At 56.5% G+C, this 18,671-nt stretch overlaps 2 protein-coding genes across 2 annotated transcripts in view; both read left to right on the top strand.

Annotated features, from left to right (window-relative positions):
* Positions 1–253: 253 nt before the first annotated feature.
* Dnajb1 (DnaJ (Hsp40) homolog, subfamily B, member 1) lies at positions 254–1,938 on the top strand. Its single transcript, XM_013034252.1, has 2 exons — positions 254–1,285; positions 1,386–1,938. The coding sequence occupies exons 1-2, from the start codon at positions 791–793 to the stop codon at positions 1,614–1,616; spliced, it is 726 nt and encodes a 241-aa protein (XP_012889706.1). The 5' UTR covers positions 254–790; the 3' UTR covers positions 1,617–1,938.
* Positions 1,939–9,149: 7,211 nt separating this feature from the next.
* The window catches only part of Gipc1 (GIPC PDZ domain containing family, member 1), a 10,707-nt gene continuing 1,185 nt past the window's right edge, over positions 9,150–18,671 (top strand). The window contains exons 1-7 of the mRNA XM_013034167.1: positions 9,150–9,233; positions 11,298–11,349; positions 13,717–13,783; positions 16,623–16,940; positions 17,465–17,650; positions 17,922–18,102; positions 18,605–18,671. The exon at positions 18,605–18,671 is cut by the window's right edge and continues 5 nt beyond it. Coding sequence (XP_012889621.1) covers positions 16,656–16,940; positions 17,465–17,650; positions 17,922–18,102; positions 18,605–18,671 — 719 coding nt within the window. The 5' untranslated portion in view covers positions 9,150–9,233; positions 11,298–11,349; positions 13,717–13,783; positions 16,623–16,655. The remainder of the gene's footprint in view (positions 9,234–11,297; positions 11,350–13,716; positions 13,784–16,622; positions 16,941–17,464; positions 17,651–17,921; positions 18,103–18,604) is intronic.

Genomic DNA, 18,671 nt, shown 5'->3' with positions numbered 1-18,671 from the left:
TCCTGCCCGGGCTGGCTTTGAACCGCGATCCTCAGATCTCAGCCTCCTGAGTAGCTAGGATTACAGGCGTGAGCCACCAGCGCCCGGCTTTGTTTTGTTTTTTTTGGTTGTCGGCTGACTGGCTTTTGCTTTTGTTTTTGGGGTGTTGCGGTTTTTTGGCTGTTCCTGGGATTTGAACTCTGGGCCTTCCACACTTCCCCATGTGCCATGCCTGAACCCCCTGTTGCTTTTTTTTCATTGGTTGATTTTTGTTTGTTGTCTCTCTCTGCTTACACTGGGGCTTGAATTCAAAGTCTTACTGGCTTGCTTAGGTTTTCCACTCAGGGCTGGGGTTGTACTACTCGAGCCTTACCTCAACTTCTGGCTTCTTGCTGCTTAATTGGAAGTGAAAGTTCTGGGGATTTTCACGCCCTGACTGGCTTTAACCTTGACCCTCAGGTATTAGCCTCTGAGTAGTCGGGATTACAGTGGAGACCCACCAGCTCTTGGCTCAAGGTTTTCAAGTAGGCCTAGGTCTGGCCTTGGGGATTGGTCCTCCTACCTCAATCCTCCCACATAGCTGGGAGAAAAGGGAGGGGTGACCACCCCCTCACCCTGCTGGCTACTAGGCTGGGTCTTAAGAGCCTTTGCTCCTTGGACCATGATCCCCTAGCTGTCTGTCTACCCCAAGAGGCTGGGCCTCACTCGTGGTTGTTGCCCTGCAGGCCTCAAAGGTGGCGGCCCCAGCGGCGGCGGCGGCGGCGCCAATGGCACATCTTTCAGCTACACATTCCACGGAGACCCCCACGCCATGTTTGCCGAGATCTTCGGAGGCAGGAACCCCTTTGACACCTTCTTTGGCCAGCGGAACGGGGAGGAAGGCATGGACGTGGACGACCCGTTCTCCGCCTTCCCCATGGGCATCGGGGGCTTTACCAACATGAACTTCGGGAGCCGCTCACGCCCTACCCAAGAGCCCACACGGAAGAAGCAAGATCCCCCCGTCACCCACGACCTCCGCGTCTCCCTGGAAGAGATCTACAGCGGCTGCACCAAGAAGATGAAAATCTCCCACAAGCGCCTCAACCCCGACGGCAAAAGCATCCGGAACGAAGACAAGATCTTGACCATCGAAGTGAAGAGAGGGTGGAAAGAAGGGACCAAGATCACCTTCCCCAAGGAAGGGGACCAGACCTCCAGCAACATCCCCGCCGACATTGTCTTTGTTTTAAAGGACAAGCCCCACAACATCTTCAAACGGGACGGCTCCGACGTGGTGTATCCAGCCAGGATCAGCCTCCGAGAGGTAAGGAGCGCGCGGTGTCACCTGCAGGGGCGGCCACGGATCCCCTCCCCCCCCAGCTGGCTTCCCTCCAATGCCCACCTCCTGTTGCTTCCTTCCCAAGGCTCTCTGCGGCTGCACGGTGAGCGTCCCCACTCTGGACGGCAGGACCATCCCCGTGGTATTCAAAGATGTCATCAGACCTGGCATGCGGCGGAAAGTCCCCGGAGAAGGCCTCCCTCTCCCCAAAACGCCCGAGAAGCGAGGGGACCTCATCATCGAGTTCGAAGTGGTCTTCCCCGAAAGGATCCCGCAGACGTCCAGGACCGTCCTGGAGCAGGTTCTGCCCATATAGTCGCTCACCCCGGGCCCCACCAGGGACCTTGCCAGACTCCTGCATGGCACCCCCGTACCATTGGGGGAGCACTGGGGCACCGGGAGCAGCCCCCCCTCCCAGGGCGGGAGGGCCCGGGGAGGCTTTCGGACTCAATGTTTTCCAGAGAATATATTACACTCTTTCAAAGTCCGCACCAGACTTCCGGTGGTTTTTCGAGCGCTAGGGCGGAGGCGGTGGGAGCCGCAGGAAGGGACCAGGCCACCCTCTGCTCCTCCCCGGAGCCCCCCTGTACCCAGTCGTGTCGTGTGATTCATTCCTGTGAGCCCACACGTGTCACCCCTGCCCTGCCCTGCCCTGCCCTGCCCTGCCCTGCCCTGCCCTGCCCTGCCCTGCCCTGCCGGGGACTCCCTCCCTTTGTCTGTGGTTGGTCACCGCAGATGGAAAACTGCCTGGCTCCCGCTCAAGCGATACCTCAGGCCAGCAGGGCCTGGGTCCCGGCCATAGCAGGGGTCCCCTCAACCTCCACATCTGGGCTGACTTTTGGGATGTCTTTGTCCCTGATGCAATCCTTGGGCACCCTGGGCTGTCCAGGGCCTGGGGTGCGTGTTCTCTGTTGGACTCTTTTATCTCTCTCCAAGGGACCTTGACCCTTCCTGGATTTTGCACAGCGCCCGGCTGTGACCCCTTTTGATAAAAGGGTCTTTGCTTCTGATTTCAGGAGCATTCTGGAGCGTGCGTAAATAGCTTTTTCTAATTTCTTGTGAAGCTGGCGGACACAAGTACGGGGGCCACGCGGCTGCCGCTCTGTGGACCATGGGGAAGGACATTTGGGGTGGGGGATTGCCCCAGAGATGTCTGTCCGTCCATCCTCTGCGGGCCAGGTGGGGCGCAGACCTTCCCTCTCATTGTAAGTTGCCACTGCCGACACTAGACCAAAGTGTGTTGATTGTCATTGAAGTGCGTGACAACATTAAAGACTTAATGCAAAACCTTGGGGGAGCGGTCCTGAGAATCTGTTTGGGGGCTTGGTGTGGGTTGAGAGGGGTGGGAAGAAGGCAGGAGGGGGGGCTAGAGGGGGAAAAGAGCAGGTGGTAGCTAGCTTCAGGCCATCCTAACCGGATCCAAACGTTCAGACCAGTGGCCTGAGCTCATCTTTGTTTCCGCTTGAGGCTGCGGTATCACCGGCTTAGCCAGGCCACAACCACAATTTCAGCTTGAAGAGGGGAGCCCTGCCCCAGGTGGATGCCCTCCCCTGCTTAACAGACCACCAAAGCTTTTACTCTGCGTTTGTTTTATGAGCAGTTAGTTTTATTGTAAAATATGTAATTACACAGGCTTAAAGCAACCTGTTTGCTGTCGTGTGGTTTGAGTCTTGTTTGGGGTTGGATTTGGTTTTTTTTAAGTCTTGGTCTGTACGGTACTAAGGAGAGAACCCAGGGCTTTGTACCTCTAAAGCGTTACACCACTGAGCCAGGCTACAAAGGATTTGAAAAGCTTTCATGAGAAGTCACCGAAGGGGCTGGGTATGGTGGCTCACACCTGTAATCCCAGCTACTCAGGAGGCTGAGTTCTAAGGGTTATACAGTTGGAAGCCGGCCCAGGCAGGAAAGTCTGTGACACTGTTATGTCCAATTGACCACCAAACAGCCAGAAGTCGAGCTGTGGCTCAAGTGGTAGAGTGCCAACGTTGAGAAAAAAAAAAAAAAGCCAAGCAAAAAGTGCAATGTCCTGAGTTCAAGCTTCTGTACCAACACCAAACACACCTCTAGCCACAGATCAGATGCTCAGGCCCTGCGGGTGCTTGTGGCCGGTGGCATATGTAGATGGCAAAGGTCTACAGGCGTTGGTACCCGGTGTTAGTCACATGTAGGCAGATGGTCGTGGGATGGGAACTAACGTGGCTCAGCTACAGAGCTACGGGCACAGCAGAGGTGGCAGGTGCCCAGGCCGTGGTCCCCCTTGTCCCCAGAATGCCTTCTTTCTCAGACGCCTTGACCTTGGCGTCCTCCCGCCTCAGCCTCCTGAGTGCTGGATGCCAAGTGGGCACCCCACATACCTGGTTCTTGGGCTTCTTTCCCCCTGGAGCCCAGCACCCAAGCAGTGGCGTGGTGGCGGTGGTTCAAGCACTGGTAGGCATCCCGGAGAAAAGCTGCGCTTACAGAAACAAGCAACTACATCTGAATTTGTAGTTTCATTTCTTAGCTGCTGGAAAGGGCCAGAATGCCAGCCCTCACTCCCACCCCACCCACGATCCCAGGCCCCACGCCCGGCTGAGCCGCTGTAGGAACACACTTCACTCGGACACACGCGCTTCCTCCCAGCCCTTCCTTTCCTTTCGGCCTCAGCACCACCACGGTAGGTGAGGAAACCCAGACAATGTGTTGATTCTGTGTGTATGCGCAAGTATGGGATTCACCACGGAGCCACGCCCCCTTGGCCACACCCCCCACAATGGCCACGCCCAGCTCTTCAAACTTATTTGAGTCCACTGGTGGATTAGGCCATAAGGGAGGCTGAACTCAGGGCCTCGCGGAGCTCCCTGAGCTGGCCTGCTCCGCCGCACTCTGCCACTTGAGCCACAGAATGAGAAAAGAACTTGGGGTGTGTATTATGTGTGCCAGTCCTGGGGCTTGAACTCGGAGGCTGACTCAGTCCCAGAGCTTTCTTTCCTCAAGGCTGTTTTCTACCACTTGAGCCACAGCTCCACTTCCAATTCTTTGAGGTTTGTGAGAGACTTAAGGACCCCCCTGCCCGCTCCCCCTTCTTCCTGATTCCAGGTGGGAAGGCCAGCTTGCTGTCTCCAGCTGTGTGGCCTTGGAGAGGAGACTTCAGCCCTGGACCTCCGCTTCTGCAGTGGGGAGGAGGGCACCTGTGGTGTGGGGAGGACCACGCCTGTCAATCACACCTCCGCCCCACACAGGGAGAGCCAGCCCCACTCGCCGCTGACGCTGCTCCTCATTCTCTACAAGCCCACGCGCCTCATCCTAGCTACTCAGGAGGCTGAGATCTGAGGATCACAGTGCAAAGCCAGCCTGAGAAGGAAAGCCCAGAAGACTCATCGCCAATGAAGGAGCAAAAAGCTGCAAGTGGAGTTGTAACTTAAGTGGTAGAGCTCCAGCCTTGAGTGGGAAAAAAAAGCTCAGGGACAGCACTCAGGTCCTGAGTTCAAACCCCAGGACACACACACACACACACACATCCTCAGAGAAACTAGTGCTCCCAGAAGTGTGCCCCATTGTGGGAACTGCCTCCTTGCAGCCCGGCTGCTTGAGTTTGAATGACAGCTCTGCCCTCGGCCACTGTGTGTATTGGGAAAGTGCCTTTACCTCTGTGAGGCTGGCCGCCTTCGAGAATGGAGAAGTGAAGATTCAGGACTGAATGAGGCTATGGGATGAAAAGCAGCTGGACACCCCATCTCCACCAGTCAGCTCGGGGTGCGGCGATACAACACCTGTCACTCCATCTGTGCAAAAAGTGGAAACAGGAGGCTGGGAATCTGAACGGGATCAGGCAAAACCACAAGACCTCATCTGAAAAATCACAAAAGCAAAACAGCTGGGGACGTGTCTCATCAGTTCAGCACCTGCCTAGCAAACACATGTTTCTGGATTCTAAGCCCAGTGCTGGTAAAGGAAAGGAAAAAAAAAAAGCTCCTGAGGCCGGGGTGTGGCTTACTGGCACAGTATGGGCTGAATGTGCACAAGGCCCTGGGTTCAATCCTTGGCACCATTTAAAATTATACAGTATAGCTAGGCACCTGTGGCTCATGGCTTTCATCATAACTACGCAGGAGGCTGAAATATATGTATATATGTGTGTGTGTATAGATAGATAGAGTGAGTGCTGAGCATAAATATTTGCCATTCCCTTCTTCTTATTTTTCTTGTCAGTCATGGGGCTTGAACTCTGGGCCTGCCCTCAGCTCTTCAGCTCAAGGCAAGCACTCTTCCACTTGAGCCACAGCGCCACTTAGGGCTTTCTGGTGGTTCGTTGGAGATGAGTCTCACAGACTTTCCTGCCAGTCCTGGCAGTTTGAAGGCTTTGAACCGTGATCCTCAGATCTCGGCCTACTGACTAGCTAGGATTACAGGTGTGAGCCACCAGCATTTGCTCTGCCATTCCCATTATTGCTGATGACATAGTAATTGTCACTTAGTTAGCCGTCCATGGAGATAACTATGAATCTCTGATTACCAGCCCAGGAAATGTCCTAGGACTGGGGGCATGGCTCAGACCTAGGGGTGTGGCTAAACACGGAGTGTGGCCTGGAAGACTTAGCTGCTATGAGGTGTGGCTGGCTAGTGGGGGCGTGGCTCTGGGTTAAGGGGCGTGGCTGAGTGAGCTCATTGCCCAGCATGCTCAGAGGTCCTGGGTTCGATTCCCAGCCTGCCAATTTTCAAAAGGAGGAAAGGAAGAGAAGGGAAGAAGGGGATGGGGGAGAAAGGGAGGGAGAGAAGAAAAGAGAAAAAAAACTCTCCTTTTGGAACTAATGGTCAAGTGGGGGTGGTAGAAAAGAAATAAGTAAATAGAAATAGAAAGCTAGTGGGTGGAGAGTGTTGGGTACATTTTTAAATAACGTAGCAAATGCCAAGAAGGTGATGTTTGAACAAAGATGAAGGAGGTAGGAGAGAGCTACGTGGACGGGGAGGGAAGGTCCTGCAGACAGAAGGAGCAGCCTGTGCAAAGGTCCTGAGACATGGGTTACTCCAGAAACCACAGCCAAGAGCCCCATGAGGCTGAGCCCAGAGAGCATGGGAGGAGAGAAGGGTAGGGATCTTGACCTCACTGCACTAAACTTCATCTCCAAATAGCACTAGGCAGACATCTCAATTTTCTATTAAAATACAGGCCTCCAGCCAGGCATCTGTGGCTCACACCTGTAATCCTAGCTACTCAGGAGGCTGAGATGTAAGGATCACGGTTCAATGCAGCCCAGGCAGAAAAGTCCATGAGACTCTTATCGCCAATAAACTACCAGAAAACCAGAAGTGGCGCTGTGGCTCAAGTGGTAGAGCGCTTACATTGAGCTGAAGAGCTGAGGAGCAGTGCTAAGGCCCAGAGTTCAAGTCCCGCAACTGATTTAAAAAAAAAAAAAGGAAAGAAAGAACAAAAAGAAAGAGAAGAGAGAGAGAAGGGAAGGAAAAGGGGAGGGAGGAGAGAGGAGAGAGATCGGCATCTAGCTTCATGCCTGTAATCGTAGGGGACTCAGATCTGAAATCCATGTTCAAAGCCAGGCCAGACAGAAAAGTCTGTGAGACTCTTGCCTCCAGTGAACCATCAAAATGCCAGGATCAAGTGATAGAACCCTAGCCTGGAGGGGAAAAGCTTAAGAGACAGTACCCAGGGCTTTAAATCCTGAAACACAGAGACACAGACACACACAGGGAGGGAGGAAAAGGGGAGGAAAGAAGGAAGGAAGGAAGGAAAGAAGGCAGGCAGGCAAATCACTCATCCTTAGAAACAGTGTGAACATCCATTTGCCTTCCCTTGAACCGCTTATTCCTCCGGTGAGAGCAAAATGGTGATTTTAAAAATTGAGAGAAGGTCTCATTACGTAGCCCCAAGTCATCTCCAATTCACAATCCTCTAGTCTCCATTATCCTCTTATCTTCCAATTCACAAAGTCTGGGATTACAGGTGTGCTCCACCACCCCTGGCTTTCTGCATGGATTAGTTGACACTACCAAATGGCGATTTACTGTTTTCTCCCCCAGCAAGGGCCTCCGCTCTCAGGCATGCCACATGTGCCATAAATTTGGGCAGGATGCACCCAGGGCTGCCCCAGGCCCTTGGGGATCTCACGACCCTCTTCTCTGGGGCACTTCCTTAAGAGGGAGGTGAACCAGGGTCACAGAAGATGGTGGCCACCGACTTGTCCCCTCCATTAGGAGGAGGCTGAGAGACTGGAGAGGAAGGACAATGGCTGTGCCAGCCCCTGCCCTGGCCCGGTCACGACTGTTAGCTAGGTGGGGCCAGCCAACCAGCAGCTGCACCCCAGGCCAGGATCCCCTTCCGTTGTGCCCTCCTGTAGGCCCGGGGCTAAGGCTGACATGTTTGGCAATCCCTGGAAACTGGGAAGACCTAATCCCTATCTGGGTCTCAGAACCAAATTAAAAGCCTCCCAGAAACTACAATTCCCAAGATGCACAGCAAATGCCTGGTCTCACCCCAGCAGCTGGAGTGGCAGGGTTTGAACAAGAACCAGGAAACTTCACCTGTCCCCGAAACAGCTTTCTAGCCAATACCACAAGCCCATTTGTGTTTTTCTTTCTTACACTTGAGGCCACCTTGGGGTTGATTGTCACCAACACGGGCGGCTCACCTTTGTAATCCTAGCTATTCAGGAAACTCAGATCTGAGGATGGCAGTTCAAAGCCTGCTTGGGCAGGAAAGTCCATGAGACTCTTCCCTCCAATTAATTCCCTCCCAACTGGAAGTGGAGCTGTGGCTCGAGGGGTAGAGCACTAGCCTTGAGCACAAAAGCTCAGGCAGGGACAGTGCCCAAGCCACGAGTTCAAGCCCCTGGATCTTGCACAAAAAACAAGTCAAGCTTGCGTCCACAAGGGGTTTTCTGACATGAGGGACCAGGGGAGGGGAGGGGAGGAATGGGTGAGGAGGAGCAGGATTTGACCAGAGACCAGTGTCTGCCCGGGCCTGGGTAGACAGGGGAGTTGAGCCCAGAAAGGGCAACTTCCTCACGGTGGCGGCTGGGGGTACTCAGGCGCCATCCCTGATCGAGCATGTGGTAAGGTGCTCGGTTTACCAGAAAGCCAACAAGTCCATGTCACCCCGCCTTGGTCTCTGCCGGGGCACCCCTCTCCCCGACCTCGCCGATGCCTGTGCAGAGGTGGGCCGAGCCTGGCACCGCGCAGGGGGCCACGTTCCATAGCTGCTGAATGAATGAATTGCTTTTGTCCATTGTGCACCCCAAGAAACAGGGACACCCGGGACCCTCCCTATTCATCCCTGCGCCTCCCGCCCCCCCGACAGGAATGAATGAATCGTTTTATTCGCCCTAAGGATGGCGGGATGGGGCCGAGGGGGCCGGGAAGCGGGGACTGGGCTGGGGGGCGCCGACCCCTCCCGACAATCCCAAAGGGCTTACTTTTCCGGACGTGGACACTTCACATCCGTCCTCCGCCCCGAAACTCGGCCAGGGTCCCCTGATTCCCACAGCCAGTCCCTCGCCCTTTAACCCCAGGAGCACACCCCCTCCCCTTCCCCAGCGACCCTCGGCCGCCAGCACGTGGTCCAGGAGTCCCGTCTTCCCATTGGCTGCTCGCTTCTTTCCTCGTCCGCGATTGGCTCAGAGCCCGAAGACCTTCCTCCCCCCGCAGCGCCGCGGTGGTACAGTCCGCCGCCTACTTAGGCGGGGCGGAACGGTCCACTGCGCCGCGGCGCTGGGGGAGATCAGCACGGCCCAGGGAGGCGGGGAGGGGGGGATCCCTCAGGAATGTCTCCATCCGTTCCGCCCAAAGCAGCGAGACGCTGATTGGCTCGGCGTGCCGGGCGCTCACCGCTGATTGGTGGCTCTGAGTCTCCGGCCCCGCCCTGCTGGCCGCCGCTGCGGGAGAGGCCCGAGCCGGAGTTTGCGGAGGGCCGAGCCGGACGCGCGGGGCGGCGGCGGGGCCTGGGGTGAGTGTCCCGCGCCGCGGGGTGGGTGCGGCCGCTCCGGGGAACCCCACGCGGCCTCGGGGGAGGGGGTCGCAGGCGCCGATCGCGCAGGGTGGGGCCGGCGCGTGAGGCTGCCGGGGAGCTCCGGGGGGGCGGCGGGGTGCCCAGACGCGGGACCCCAGGGTCAGCTTCCTCGGCGCCGATGGCCGGGGACCGACGCCACCCGCTGCTGGCGGGGGGTGGGGGGTGTCTCGGGCCAGATCCCTGCCCCCCACTTTTCCTGCTGTGGACAGCACGGGTCCTGGCAGAGACAGGCGCGGGGACCCCCGCCCGGGCAACACCCCGAGCCCTGCGGGGCCTCCGGGAAGCGGTGTGAACCAATAATAATAATAACTAATAATAGTAATGATCATTAGCAGCAGCAGCAAGCTGGGGGCACGGATCATTGAATCAAAACACGTCGAGGAGCAGGGGGAGCTGTTTAACTTCAGTTAAGAGGTGAAGCAGGGTGCCCAGAGAGGGAGACTGACTTACCCAAGGTCATACAGCCCTGGACTCGAACCTGTGTCTTAGGGAACCCTCCACCAGTCCAGATGGCCCAGGGTGCCAGCTGACCCCGGGGGCCAGGGCTGGTGCTCGTGGGTACAGGGCCTCGCCCCACCCCCATTCACATCAGAGCAGCACCTGCTGGTCTTTGCGTCCCTCCTTCCCTTCCTCACCGGGCACCAGGCCCCAGCTGCTCACGCAGGAAGCTGCCTGCCCTCCAGCTCCCTTGTTCCCGGCTCTGGAGAGGCAAGGCTGGGACGCCTGAGTTACTACAGCTCACCCTAGCCTTCCATCGCTTTCCTGTGAGGGGGAGCCAGAACGCTGGGGTCCTGGGTGCCTGGAGGGAGGGAGCCCAGGGCAGCTTGGACCTACAAGGTGCAGTGGGCGGTCTCCCCGGAAACACTCCAAGCCGGTTTTTCAAGAGTGAATCAGATGCCTCCTGCCTGCCTTCTCCAAAGCAAAACCAACTGGGGGGGAGGGGGGAAGGGGCGGGGTGTGGTGCCTCACCCCTAGTATGCAGAGAGAACCCCTTTCCTTACTTCTTGTTCACCCCCCTGCCCCAATCACCTCCACTTGGCTTCATTTTGGTGGTGGAGTTGCTGAACTTCAGATCTTTCCCGGGAATGGAAGGACCAGGTCCTGGGACTTCACCAAATCCAGGAGCCTCACGGCAAACTCTCCTTTGTCTCTAGGTTCAGAGAAAGTGGGGTAACCTCCCCCCCGGAGGCATGTTGGGGAACTGATTTGGGCATGCACAGGGGGTGCTGTTGAAGAACTGTAGGCATGGAGGTGGGCTGGTGTGGTGTTGCACAGCACTGGGCAGGCAGAGTCCGGAGGATCAAGAGTTTGAGGCCAGCCTGGGCTGCCTCAAAAAACAAAGACCTTGGGCACTGGTGGCTGACTCCTGCAATCCCAGTCACTCAGGTGGCTGAGATCTGGAGGCTTGAAGTCCAGGGCCAGTTTGCTCATCATCCCTCCAGGAACTGTGGCTCTTGGAATTACCCCCCTGAAGGGTGGGATCCATTGTTCAGGTCTGAAACAAGAGGAGCCGTGCCATCTGGCTCACGTTTTAAAATAGAGACACCGAAGTAAATAGCAGCCTGTAGACTGAGAGACAAGAGATCAGTCAGGGCGGTGTGTAATTAAGTTTGTGGACTTGAGCCAGGCTATGCCAGCAAACCGCGCGGGCTGCCTGGAGGAGGAGGCCCTGGAGGGTGATTGGCAGGCAGACCAGAGGAGGGTGCATCTGGCGGGGCGTGAAGACGGTGGCACTAATAATGACAGTAATAGGTGCGCCAGAGGCCTGGGGGCGTGGCCTTTGTGGTGGGTGTGGTTTGTGTGGTCTGGCCACGCCCACATGCAAGACCCTAGAGTTCCTTCCCAGCAGGGTGAATAACCAGGATGGTGATTGTGAGGGTGATAATAATAAGAACTTCCTCTTACTAGTGACAGAAAAGAAGCTGAGCAGGTCGCACCTGCGCGCAGGTCTCTGGGTTGCCTTCCTCGCCCTCAGAACAAGGAACTCTGCCTGTTTTTCAGACAAGGAAACTGAGCCCCGTGAACTAAAGAAACGGCCACGGCCACGCAGCTGGTGAGTGGCACCACCGTGCGTCTGAGGACCTGGAGGATTTATTAGTCACTGGTCTTCCTGGCCTCAACAAGAACTGATGGGGGAGAGGGGGAGGAAGGAGGCTGTGGAGTGGTGTGTGGGAATGTGGGGGGCATTATCTTAGAAACTGGGGTGCTGGCCAGTGACTGGAAGCTGATGGACATCAAAATCATTATAATAGGCCAGGCGCCGGTGGTTTATACCCATACTCCCAGCTACTCGGGAGGCTGAGATTTGAGGATCAAGGTTAGAAGCCAGCCTTGGTAGGAAAGTATATGAAACTCTTATCTCCAGTGAACCACCAGAAAACTAGAAGTGGCGCTGTGGCTCAAGTGGTAGAGCACTAGCCTTGAGCAAAAGAAGCTCAGAGCAGTGTCCTGAGTTCAAGCCCCATGACTGACCAAAAAAAAAGTCATTGTAATAATCATAAGACATTTATTATTTTTTTTTATTGCTGTTGGTCATGGGGCTTGAACTCTGGGCCTGGGTACTCTCCCTCAGCTCTTCAGTTCGAGGCTAGCACTCTACCACTTGAGCCACAGTGCCACTTCCAGTTTTCTGGTGGTTTATTAGAGATAAGAGTCTCACGGACTTTCCTGCCTGGGCTGGCTTTGAACCGTGATCCTCAGATCTCAGCCTCCTGAGTAGCTAGGATGACAGGCGTGAGCCACCAGTGCCCCGCTAATGCTTTTTTTTTTTTTTTTGAGACAGAGTTTTATTATGTAGTTCAGCTTGGCCTCGAATTTATGATCCTCCTGCCTCTGCCTCCCGAATGCCAGGATTGCGGCTTCTGTTTTGTGTTTAAATGTAAACTGACCTGCTGGTCACAGTGGTACATGACTGTAATCCCAATACTTGGGAAGCTGTGGCAGTAGAATGAGAGGCCAGATTACATGGCCAGCTCCAGCCCAGCCTGGACCACATAGCCGGGCTATTTTGACAAAATATAATAGGAATAGGAGATGGGAGCATGGCTCAGTTGGTCGAGTGCTAGCCAGTGAGCGGAGCTGCACGCACGGAGTTCAAGTCTAGGCCTTAGACCTAAAAAAAAAAAGAAAGAAATCATAAAAATAGACCATGCAGGCCGGGTGCTGGTGGCTCACGCCTGTCATCCTAGCTACTCAGGAGGCTGAGATCTGAGGATCGCGGTTCAAAGCCAGCTCCAGGCAGGAAAGACCGTGAGACTCCTATCTCCAATAAACCACCAGAAAACCGGAAGTGGCGCTGTGGCTCAAGTGGTAGAGCGCTCGCCTTGAGCTGAAGAGCTGAGGGACAGCGCCCAGGCCCAGAGTTCAAGCCCCACGACCAACCAAAAAAAAAAAAAAATAGACCATGCATTTTAAAAAGTAGAGGACAAAAAAAACCTAACTAAATAAATAATAAAATGTAGAGGACAAAGATTGAAAAGAAGCAATTCACAAAAAGAACCAACCTAGAGTAAGAGTTATGAATGTGTAAAAAGGGCTGGACAGTAGTGGCTCAGGCTGAGATTTGGAGGATCACAGTTTGAGCTCATGCAGGACAGAAAAGTCCGTAAGATTCCCATCTCCAGGGGCTGGGAAGGTGGCTCAGTGGTAGAACGCTTGCCTTGCATGCATGAGGCCCTGGGTTCGATTCCTCAGCACCACATAAGCAAAAAGGAAAAAGCCGGAAGTGGTGCTGTGGCTCAAGTGGTAGAGTGCTAACCTTGAGCTGAAGAGCTGAGGGACAGTGCCCAAGCCCAGAGTTCAGGCCCCACGAATGGACCCAAAAAAAAAAAAGACTCCCATCTCCACCATAACCAGCAAAAAGCATGACTGGAATGGCACCAAAAAAACTCCATAATAATAATAATTAAAAATTTGAAAAGTCGTTCTTGAGCCAGGCACCAACGGCTCATACCTGTCATCCTAGCTACTCGGGAGGCTGAGATCTAAGGATCGCATTTCAAAGCCAGCTGGGGCAGGAAAAGTCCAAGAGACTCTTATCTCCAGTGAACCACCAGAAAACTAGAAATGGTGCTATGGCTCAATCAGTAGAACGCTTGCCTTGAGCTGAAGAGCACAGGGACAACGTCCAGGCCCAGAGTTCAAGCCTCATGACTGACAAAAAGAAAAAAGCTGTTATTGTACCTAAAAGTGGAGAGGCACCGGGAGAGCAGAGGACACAGCCAGTGCAAAGGCCCTGAGGCTCACCCGTGCCCCATGTGTTGGAGCAGCAGTGAGGAGGCCTAGGCAGTGGAGGGAATGGGCCATTGGGGGGGCCGGGAGGTGAGGACCGAACTCTGAGGCCCACAGGGCACTGGGTGAGGCAGGAGTCCTGGCAAGGGTCGCAGCAGAAAACAAAAATGAGGTGATTTCTGTTTTCCAGGGTCATTCTGGCTGCCATTGTGAAGCCCCAGGGGTTTCGGACCAGACGAGGCGGCTGTGTAGTCTAGGTGGGTGACTTTGGTTTGGAAGCTGGGGATGGTGGAGGACGGATGAATGAATGGATTTATGAATGGACTTGTGACCACCACAGCCAGCGGCGCTCCCCCAAATCCAGGATGGCCCCTCAGGCACACAGTGCGAAGGGAGGGGCCAGGAAGGGCCTTGTGTGCCGGAACACGGAACATCGAAGGGTGTGGTGCGTCATGTCTGTCAGCCCAGCTACTTGGGGGGTGGAAATAGTGGGATCACAGGTTAAAGCGTGATACCCTGGTTATAAAGGAATGTGCTATAGCATGGCTCCAGTGGAAGGCCTTGAGTTGAAGCCCAGTGCAGAGGGGGGAAATGAGCAATTAAAAAAAACAAAACCTGAAACCACCCGGTGCCTTTGCTGACTGGCTGTTCCTTTCTATCTGGAACATTCTTGCCCAGATCTTGGTTTGCATGGATGCTTTCTCCTGCTGTTCGGGTGTCTGGTTCCTCTTCACTTGTTTGGGATAGACCCTCACTGACCAAAGATCTTGTCTTGCTCAATTACGTTATTAGATACGTATACATTTTCTAGCTCGCTGTCTGCCTCAATGTCTAAATTGTAGTTACATGATTCTTCTTCCTCCTAATTTGTTTGGTGTGTGTCTGTGCTGGCACTGGCTTTTTGCTCGGCTTTTTTGTTTGTTTGTTTTTACTCAAGGGTGGCTTTCTACCATTTGAGCCACAGCTCCATTTCTGGCTTTGTGCTGGTGGCTTTGAACCACTATTCTCAGATCTCAGCCTCCTGAGTTGCCAGGGTTAGATTATAGGCATGAGACGTGGAGCCAAGCATGGTGGTGGATGCCTGTAGTCCCAGCACTTGGGAGGCCGAGGTGGGAGGATCCCTTGAGCCCAGCAAGTATTTGGAATATATTAAGTACCCACAAAAAAAATCTGGGAAGGTGGCTCAGTGGTAGAGCGCTCGCCTTGAGCTGAAGAGCTGAGGGACAGCGCCCAGGCCCAGAGTTCAAGCCTCACAACCAACAAAAAATTAAGGCAGAGGGAAAAAGAAGAAAGAACAGGGCTGACTGGTTACATCCTGAGACTCGTATCTTTAGGCCATGTGGTTGTGGTTCAACACTAAGGTTCCCTAGATAAACCGTGACTGCTATGAAGTCACCTGATAGAATGTGAAGGGACCGCCCTCCTCCACGGCCTTTGTCCTGTTATAGCGCAAGATGGCGTGTCTGCCAGCACAGGCTTTGCTGCAGCAGCGAACACCCTCCAAGGTGATGTTTCTGGCGGTGCTGGGGCTTGAACTCAGGGCCTTGGGTTAGCTTTGCCGCCTGAGCCACGCCCCCTTCGGCTGAGCCCCACTCACCGCCTCCTGAGTCGCCTTGGCCCCGCCCATTTCAGTGTGAGCCACGCCCCCACCTCAGGCCACACCCACTGCGGCCCTGACCATGTGAGCCACGCCCCCTGCCGGAGTCACACCCACTTGCTCAGCCCTGTCACGCGAGCCACGCCCACTGCAGCTTGGGCAGTGCCCACTGCCATTCACGCTGCCGCCCAAGCCACGCCCACTACTCTGCTCACCGCTGCAACCCTGAGATTGGGCCACATGGGGGCCTTGCGAACTTTTGTGGCTGGCTGGCATCGAACCCTTGTTATTCTGCAACCTCCGCCTCCCAAGGAGCCGGAATGACAGGCTTCAGCCATGCCACCCAGCTTAATTTTTACTCTTGAGACAAGGTCTGGCTACGTGCCGGGCTGATCTTAAAACTCCTGAGCCGTAGTGATTGGTCCTCTTGCCTCAACTTGCTGAGTAGCTGGGACTACAGGCGTGAGCCACCACGTCCGGCTCGGGGGTGACTCCCATGAGCTGTCATCACTAAGGCAGAGCTGGCCACCTTACCCAAGTCTGGAAGTTTCACTCCAGTTATTCACTGCTTGGTTGGGCTCAGAAGTGCTGAGCTCACTTCCTCATTGGCCAGAGCTAGTCATCTGCCCGCCGGCGGCACCCCCCCCCTCCCCGCGCTCGCTCACAAGGTCTTTCCTCAGAGCCTCACTAGCTACAACTGATAGGAAGGTAAAGAGAAAGCCTGGTGTGGTAACGCATGCCTGTAATCCCAGCATTCACGAGGCAGAGGATGCAGAGTCTGGAGACCGTCCAGACTGCCGGATTTGAACCCACCTGGGTGGAGGGGGAGGCGCTGTTTGTTTTGTGCCACTCCTGGGGCTTGAACTCAAGGCCTGGACACTGTCCTTGAGCAGCTTTTGCTAAGACCAGCACTCCACCACTTGAGCCACAGCGCCACTTCTGGCTTTTTTGGTAGTTTACTGGAAGTAAGAGATTCTCAGACTTTCCTGCCTGGGCTGGCTTTGAACCACGATCCTTAGGTCTCAGCTTCCTGAGCTAGAGCCATCAGCACCCAGCTGGGTCTGTGTTTTAAATACAGCCAGTCCTCAGTACCCTTGGATGTAATTCAGGACTGATTAAAAAAAAGTTGATGGGGGCTGGGAAGGTGGCTCAGTGGTAGAGCGCTTGCCTAGCATGTGTGAAGCCCTGGGTTCGATTCCTCAGCACCGCATACACAGAGAAAGCCGGAAGTGGCGCTGTGGCCCAAGTGGTAGAGTGCTAGCCTTGAGCAAAAGAAGCTCAGGGACAGCGCCCAGGCCCTGAGTTCAAGCCCCAGGACCGACAAAAGAAATCAGAATAAATCAAGCACTCAGGAGGTGTGTTCCCCGGAATCAGTACCCCGGGGATATCCAGTGATGTTCATCTGGCCTTGTCCAAGGGTAACAGCGAGGGACGGACACCCCCCACCCCCCAAAAAACCCTGCCACCCAAACCCTGACCCCCGCTTTCCCGCCCTGCAGCTCTCCTGGGCCAACCTCCACTTCTCACCGCTCATGCCGCTGGGTCTGGGGCGCCGGAAAAAGGCCCCGCCTCTGGTGGAAAATGAAGAGGCCGAGCCGGGCCGGGGCGGGCTGGGCGAGGGGGAGCCGGGGCCCCTGGGCGGGGGCGCAGGGGGGCCGCAGGGGGGCCTGCCCCCGCCCCCCGCCGCCCTGCGGCCTCGCCTCGTCTTCCACACCCAGCTGGCCCACGGCAGCCCCACGGGCCGCATCGAGGGCTTCACCAACGTCAAGGAGCTGTACGGGAGGATCGCGGAGGCCTTCCGCCTGCCCGCCGCCGAGGTACCGCGCCTGGGGGGGCCGGGAGGGCTGCGCCCCATCCATGGGGCCCAGGAACCCAGGAGAACACCCCAAGACCGCCAGGGTGGAGACAGGCACCAAAGTACTGAGCAGGAGGTGGCTGCAGGCTTCTAGCGGAGCTGGGGTTTCATCCAGGCCCATTCATTCCTTTATTCATTCGTCAAGCATTTATCCAGTGCCTTCTGCATACCAGGCGCTGCCTTGATGGCTTCCACCAAGAAGCCCAGCTGCCCAGGAGGCTGAGATGTGAGGATCGCAGGTGGAAGGCAGCCGGGTCAGGAAAGTCCCTGAGACTCTTGTCTGCAGTTGACTATCCCAAACAGCTCTGCCTCCAGCTTTTCGCTGATTAATGAGGAGATGAGGAGTCTCACACTGGCCTGCCCCAGCGGGCTGGCTTCCAACCCGATCCTCACATCTCAGCCTCCTGAGGAGCGGGGATGACAGGCGTGCGCACGGGCGCCCCCTTCCTCCCAGTTCTTCTCCCAGCTCCCCTCCGCCCCCTGCAGGTGATGTTCTGCACCCTGAACACCCACAAGGTGGACATGGACAAGCTCCTCGGCGGGCAGATCGGCCTGGAGGACTTCATCTTCGCTCACGTCAAGGGCCAGCGCAAGGAGGTGGAAGTGTTCAAGTCTGAGGACGCGCTGGGGCTCACCATCACCGACAACGGCGCGGGCTACGCCTTCATCAAGGTGCACGGGCCGGGGAGCTGGGCGCCCCGAGCTCAGGGGCTGGAAACAGACTTTAGGACCTGGGGTCCCAACATCATGATGGACAGCTCCTTTTGCTCCCTTCAGAATCGTGATTGATAGTTCCCCTGTCCAGTTACCAACCTCATGATTGGTAGCGTTCCCTCCCCCAGCATCACGATTGACAGCTCCCCCTGCCCGGGTACCAGCATCACGATTGACATTCCCCCCCCCCCACCAGCATCATGATTGACAGCTGCTCCCCTCCCCGCAGCGCATCAAGGAGGGCAGCGTGATCGATCACATCCAGCTCATCAGCGTGGGCGACATGATCGAGGCCATCAACGGGCAGAGCCTGCTGGGCTGCCGCCACTACGAGGTGGCCCGGCTGCTCAAGGAGCTCCCGCGGGGCCGCGCCTTCACGCTGAAGCTCACGGAGCCCCGCAAGGCCTTCGGTGAGGGGCCTGGCGGGGACGGGGTGGGTGTCCCCTGCCCCTCGCGTCCCGTCCCGTCCCGGGCGCCTCCCTGGCTGCAGTGCCGCGGCCTTCCGGCAGGTGGCGCGCGAACGCGGGCCCGGGGCGCTGGCTCCCCGCCCGCGCTGGAGGAAGTGGACCCCCACACCCAGCTTCCCTGAGCCATTAGTCGGGCCAAGTTCCCCCAAGCCTGGCCGCCCGCGCCCCGCGCCCCGGGGAGCCAGGCTTGGCTGCGCGGCCGCCCCTTCCCACGGGCTTCACTGACTCCCAGGAATGGCCCCGAGGCCCGGGGCGGGGCCTCCGCGGCGCCCCCATCCTGCCCCTGCCGAGGCCGGCGGGGGGGGGGGCATTTCTAGATTTTTCTAGATTTTTCCATCCCTGGCCCGGCCCTCCTGGGATTCTGCTCCCCGGCCCTAGCCACTTGCGGGGTGGGGGTCTGGGGGTGGGAGCGGGGTGCCCCCCCATGCGCTCTCGTCTCCCACAGATATGATCAGCCAGCGGTCGGGGGCGCGGCCCGGCGCCGGCCCGCAGCTGGGCACCGGCCGGGGGAC

This window comes from Dipodomys ordii, unplaced genomic scaffold, assembly GCF_000151885.1.
Source record: "Dipodomys ordii isolate 6190 unplaced genomic scaffold, Dord_2.0 Scaffold184, whole genome shotgun sequence".
Taxonomy (NCBI): domain Eukaryota; kingdom Metazoa; phylum Chordata; class Mammalia; order Rodentia; family Heteromyidae; genus Dipodomys; species Dipodomys ordii.
Note: the sequence above shows the minus strand (reverse complement) of the source record. Positions and strands in the feature narration are given on the sequence as shown.